The 6,000-nt window shown below is 44.4% G+C and overlaps 1 protein-coding gene across 1 annotated transcript in view; it reads right to left on the bottom strand.

Moving 5' to 3' along the window:
* Positions 1-351: 351 nt before the first annotated feature.
* sema3d (sema domain, immunoglobulin domain (Ig), short basic domain, secreted, (semaphorin) 3D) overlaps positions 352-6,000 on the bottom strand; it is a 31,070-nt gene continuing 25,421 nt past the window's right edge. The window contains exon 18 of the mRNA XM_034588624.1: positions 352-2,240. Coding sequence (XP_034444515.1) covers positions 1,788-2,240 — 453 coding nt within the window. The 3' untranslated portion in view covers positions 352-1,787. The remainder of the gene's footprint in view (positions 2,241-6,000) is intronic.

Here is a 6,000-nt window from a genome sequence, read left to right as displayed (position 1 = left end):
ACATGGATCTCTGCAGGATACACAGCAGAGAAGTCTCTCAATCTCCTGTCAGTTTTATCACTTTTCTCTCCCCTTTGTTTGCAAAATCATGATAGAAGAATCAGTGGAATAAGCAACCACACAGGAAGCAGCACAGAAGATTATAAAAAAGCAGCTTTTGCTTCTAAAAAATATATGAATTATGATTATAATGTACAAAAGTGTGTTTACGTGCTTGTTTTTTTATTTTTATCATTGAACTCTGTTTTAAAGCCTGTTCTCGTCCCTTCTCCCAGTCCCTTCACTGTTTCCATTTTTGGGGAGATGTTTGTTCTTAGTAGCCGACTGATAAATAAACTATAGACGAGGAGGAAGTGTTTGAAATATTTATTGTCTTTGTTACAAGAAATCACTGAGGAGAAAGAGACAAACTGGGAGACTTGAATGTTGTGCGTGTGTACAGTCTGTATAGAGTGTAAAGGGCAAGTAAACATGTTAAATTCAAAGTTCCTCTGCCAATCATTTCACCAAAGACACTATTACACCAATCATGTGTGTTGACACAGACACAAGAGACAATAATAGAATCAGAAATATAGAAAGTTATATAAAGTGTTGAATATCTCATACATCAGCTTGGTGTACAAGTCTCTCGCTGTGTCACCTGCAGTATTTGAGCAGCTCGTCCAAAATCAAATTAAAGACGATAGTAACTGTTAAGTCAGTTAGAACTGAGGAACTCCCATGACTTTGATAACATCAGGCACAGAACGATCCCTGTCATGTTCCTATCAGCATCAGATCCCTGCACTCTATGATAGTATCTACATTACTGTATAAGTCTAACTATGCAGTATTTTTCAGGTCGTGCACATTAGCTTGTATAATGCCTCCCTTTCATGCCACTGATGTTTATGTCTTTAGAGCTTCACCAGCTCATTCTAGGAAACCTGTAACTCACGTAGCTTGCTCACATGCTGTCCTATGGCTTACCCGAAAGACATCCGCTCTCTTTCCCCCCCCGGTCTCTCTTTCAGACACTGACTTCCATTAAACAGGAGAGCAGCTGCCCCTGCATCATTATGACATCTGCATACAGCGTCCTGGTGCTGCTGTATCAGGAGAGGCTCAGCTGAACTGACCCGGAGCCATTCTCAACCTGTCTGCTACATGAGACTGCACCTATAATAGATTTCCTGCACACTGATTTTTGTCTCTTCGCAGAATTGAAGCGAGCAAGAATCCAGAAAACAACAGCCCCCCACAACAACTTTATTTAAATACCTGGAAAAACAAGAAACAGCGATAACGAGAACATCTATTGAACCTACAGTACTTATGTTAAAAGTTTGTACAAAAATATGTTATTTGTTTCAGCCAAAACATAAAACAGGATTATTATTAACGTTATACAGATTACACTAAAATGAGCGCGCCGTATCTCCTGTACATGTTATACAAATATTTACAGTCATTCAACATGAATGCATTGTCATCGCCATTAACAAACTCTTATTTCTTTTACACTACTACAGAGATTTTCCTCTGAAACAACTGAAATGTTCCTACACAGTTAACACCTGAAGAAATGACCTACTCTCACAATAACACTACGTTAAATTGCTAGTTGAAATTAATATATTCATTCGGAACTATTTCAGCATTAGTCTTCCGTGCCACTGAGTAACTCTGGGTTAGTTTTTGCTTGCCCGCAGATTTGTCAATTTGTCAACTTTACAGTTCTGTCACGTCTGGGGAGCATACACAACTAATCCTGATTTTTTTTGTATGTTTTACCTCATCCCTCATTATTCTGCTGTCCTCACCCTCCTGCCTCGTCCTCCCCCTTCCTCCCTCTCCCTGTTGTGTCTCCTGTTCCTGCTCTTCTTCATTTCCTGGATGTGCTTCCACTTGGCAGCTCCCGGGCCCCGTCCCCGCGCCCTCGACGGCCTCTTCTCCAGCCACAGCGAGTCGCAGTACTCCTCCAGAGTGCCGAAGGGAGAGCTCATCACCCGCAGGTAGTCTTTGTACCGCTGACGGGTCTCTCCGCCGTGTCGCGGCTCCACCCCGGGGTCCTCGCCGGGCTTGGGCTTTCCGTCCAGGTGGCCGTGTGTAACGAGTTGCAGCGTGAGACGGAGAAGTGTGTGGGCGAAGTGCGTGTGCTCCTGAGCTACGCACACGTACACACCGGCGTCAGAGGCGTGGAGGGAGCGAATCAGAAGGCCTCGATCGGTGTGAACGACACGATCATCCAACCTGACCTGGAGGATGGAAAGAGCATAGAGTAAGGTCATTTTCCCACAGCTGTCTGCAGGTGTGGCTCACCAACAAAAAAGATTTACTACAAAACAAGACATTTCGTGTCTCTGTATCCGCACGTTACAAACCCACGCTCGACACCTCCCACCCTGTTTACACACACACACATCTTCATGCCTGATTTGTGCCCGAGCTGCATTAAACCTGGTAATGACCCTGAAACAGGAAGCATATTGACTTGGGTGTGGTGAGTGTCACCCACAGCTTGTTGGTGAGAGGTCATCATGTGGTGTGGAGAGAGTTTTAGATGCATGATGAGTGTCAGCAAAGACAAAGAAAGATTTTCAGATAATGGTGTGTGTGTGTGTGTGTGTGTGTGAGGATTTGAGCTTTAGACCGTCGGAGTGAGGACATTTCCATCTCTATTCACAATGAACGGAAGTCGATGCAATCTCCAAAGAAGAAATCTGTTTGCGTGTGTGTGTGTGTCTGTGTGCGTGATTCCATGTGCTTGTTGTAAAGGTGCAAGGGGTAAGTAGTGTGCTAAATGTTTACGGTCCACCGTGATTCATCTGGTGGCACGGCCGCTGTCAGGACCTAAAACAACACAGCTGTGTACAGAAGACAGTCAAAGAGCACCAGAATGTGTGTGTCCAGAGTGGGCGTACGTGTGTGTCCCTGCATGTGTGGATGCTTCAAAAGCATACCTCACACAACCCTGCTCCAACCGCCAGAAGGTGCAACTGATAAGACGGCTACAGAAAGAGGCCGAGGTGTGAACTTAATGTGGCCAACCATGTGTGTGTTTTGTGGCTTTGTTTTCCCATTTTCTTCGACACAAAAGCATCTGTATATGTGTGTATCTGTGCCTGTGGGTGTGTCTGTGTGTAAAGCTCTGTGGTGCTTTCCAGGTCTGACACTGATGATGTGTTGTCCCAGCAGAAGACAGGCCTCTTTGCACCGTGACCCTTTCTCACATTAGACTCAATAGTTTGTCTTCTATCACATTCTTGTTTGAGGACATTGGGAAATATAAAGAAAATGTAAAATCAAATATTTGTCACAGGGTAAAAAAAAAATCATCTTTCAGTCAGTATCAATGTGTTTGTTTGTGTTCATGTGAAGCTGTCTCAACTATGTCATCCAAAAGAGAGGCGACTGTGACTAAACAGCAATGTCAAACATTTTAACTCACCCAGATTGTCTGTCTGTCTGAGTGTCTGTGTGGGCGTGTGTCTGTGTGAACCTGGGCATCTGATTAAGCCATCAATCCTGAACCCGAATCTTGAATAACAGCAATGCAGTGGGCTCTGACGCTTTGATCCATTTTTGTACGTATATGAGCGAGCATGCACCTGGAGTAATGTGAACTTAAATGGTTTCTTGAAAGAATCACAACTGTGAGTAGGTGCTTGCTGTGCCTATGTCACCACAAGTTTTCCGGAAGGCCATGCATCATCCATGCTTTTCTTATTACTAATTTTCTAATTGGCCAAGATTCCAGGCTCCAGGAGGTGAAGTCACACACACACACACACACACACACACACACACACACACACACACACACACACACACACACACACACACACACACACACACACACTCTCTTCCAGCTCACATCTTTATTAGCTGATTTTTACAACGGGATAAGAGGGGGGGGAGTGTGTGCGTATGTGGAGATTCGTATTTGAGTAAGCTGCAGGTGCTGTGAGCAGCTGGTCACCGAGGACTCCTCTTTCAAGAACCCATCGGGAGGCGGCGTGCGGCGAGCGAGGGGAGAGAAACATTGAAGGGAAGAGACTGTGGGAAGTCACGGAGGCGGCGTAGAAAAGTATGAGCAAACAAAGCGGACAGAGTGAGGAGTGTGAGGGCAGGAAGTGAGGAGAGATTAAGGTGGCGCTGGTGAGGAGGGGGGTGAAGGACAGGAGAGGAGATGGGATGACAGACAGAGGGAAACGGGGGGGGAAGAAGCACGGGGGAGTGAGAGGTTGAAATGAGCCAGACACTTCCGACATCAACCGCTCCGATATCACCCGCCCAGCTGTGAGAGCAGGTAGATAAAACGTTGAATCCCCAAAAACAGCTAAATGAACAGAGGGACCAGTTCATACGATGCAAGTATTTGGGCTGAAGTGTTTTTGTGCTTGACACAGCTGCCGGTAAACACAGCATTAACAGTGGGTGGCGAGGAGAGGGGAAAACAACACTACAAGCCAGAACTATAACTGAAAAGAAAAAAAGTGACAGTGAAGTCATGTTGGACTTTAGAGGCGAGGAAATGATCAAACAGCCTCGATTACAAGGAAAACTGGAGCATTCTTAAAGCAACAAGGACGCAAACACAACTTCCATCAGCCAAAATACACAAACAAGGAGATGTTGCTCCGCATGGCTAAGAGGCAAACGGAGAAAAATTTGACTTACACTACTTCTAGGATCACAAAAGAATCTCACAATATTAACAGAGTTTAAAAATGACTTATTTGTGTCCTGAAATGTTAATTGAATGTTAATTTATGAAAGAATTACAAGGAACAATTCATCTTTTATCCACGTATAATTACTTAAAAACATTTTTTGTGTTGCAGTTCCCCTTTGTCTTGGGTATTCAAACATCCGTAATGTTCACTGGCTGCCGGGCCACAGAATTGTGTTCATTTATTTAATTATTTATTCGTTCATCCATTCAATGCAAAGTTTCTTGTACTATAAAGCTGCATCCTCTCATTCTCTCATTTGAATATATTCACCATGAATCATAACGAGCCATCAGGGGTTTTTCAGGCTTCAGCCATGATATAAGGACGTTAGACTACACATCATCATTCAGTCTGACAAACTTTTACAACTTTTATACTTTGCTACAAAGCCTTTGTCTGAACGAATACATCAGAAAGATGATGACTAAAAACAGTTATAAGCTTGATGCTGCCAGTAGGTCCAGGTGGGAGCTCTCTCTATTTTTTCATTGGCAGACAATGAGTCACCTAAAAATGACTCCTGGACATGTTGTTCTTATTAAAATCCCTGAACTTTAACTGTTAACATTAATCCTTTATGTTGTTTATATATATATATTTTTTTAATTAAAGTTTCCCTGCCTATCACATGACAATCCTGTGGGAGGAAGACCTCCTGCACTCACTCCCTCATCACTTTGTCTAGAGTACAATAGGTCACATTGCATCGCATGCCTACACACACAAACACAGAAAACACCCCATTGTCTTCATTACCTCAGAACACATGGCCGTCCCTAGGGAGCGCTCTGTTATGATTTCCGCTGTAGGGGATCATAAAGAAACACACATATACACACACACACACACACACACACACACACACACACATACACACACACACACACACACACACACATACATCCCCACACCAAACTAAAAAACACGGAGCTTTCTGCTGCGCGGGCCTATAAAGGACCACATGGGTCTTTAGTGGCCTCTGCACCTGTCAATGTGTTTACATTCACCCCTGAGAGCGGGGACAGGCGGCCATTTGTGGGAGTAAATAAGTGCAGTGGGAAGCAGAGAGAGAAGGAGGAGTGGTGATCGGGACGCTCACAATGGCCGCAGGAAGCTTTGAGTGTTTGGATAGCGCAGGGAAGGGCACCTGGGTGCTGAGTAAGCAGGTCTCGGTTGTCTTCTTCAGGAGACAAGTGTCATCGTCAACGAGTTTCTCTCCACACCTTCAATATAAACACATTAGCTCTCGCACACTTCTCTCTGCACGCCATCCTCTCTC

The sequence above is a fragment of the Hippoglossus hippoglossus genome, chromosome 6, assembly GCF_009819705.1.
Source record: "Hippoglossus hippoglossus isolate fHipHip1 chromosome 6, fHipHip1.pri, whole genome shotgun sequence".
Taxonomy (NCBI): domain Eukaryota; kingdom Metazoa; phylum Chordata; class Actinopteri; order Pleuronectiformes; family Pleuronectidae; genus Hippoglossus; species Hippoglossus hippoglossus.
This window is presented reverse-complemented; position numbering and strand designations above follow the sequence as displayed.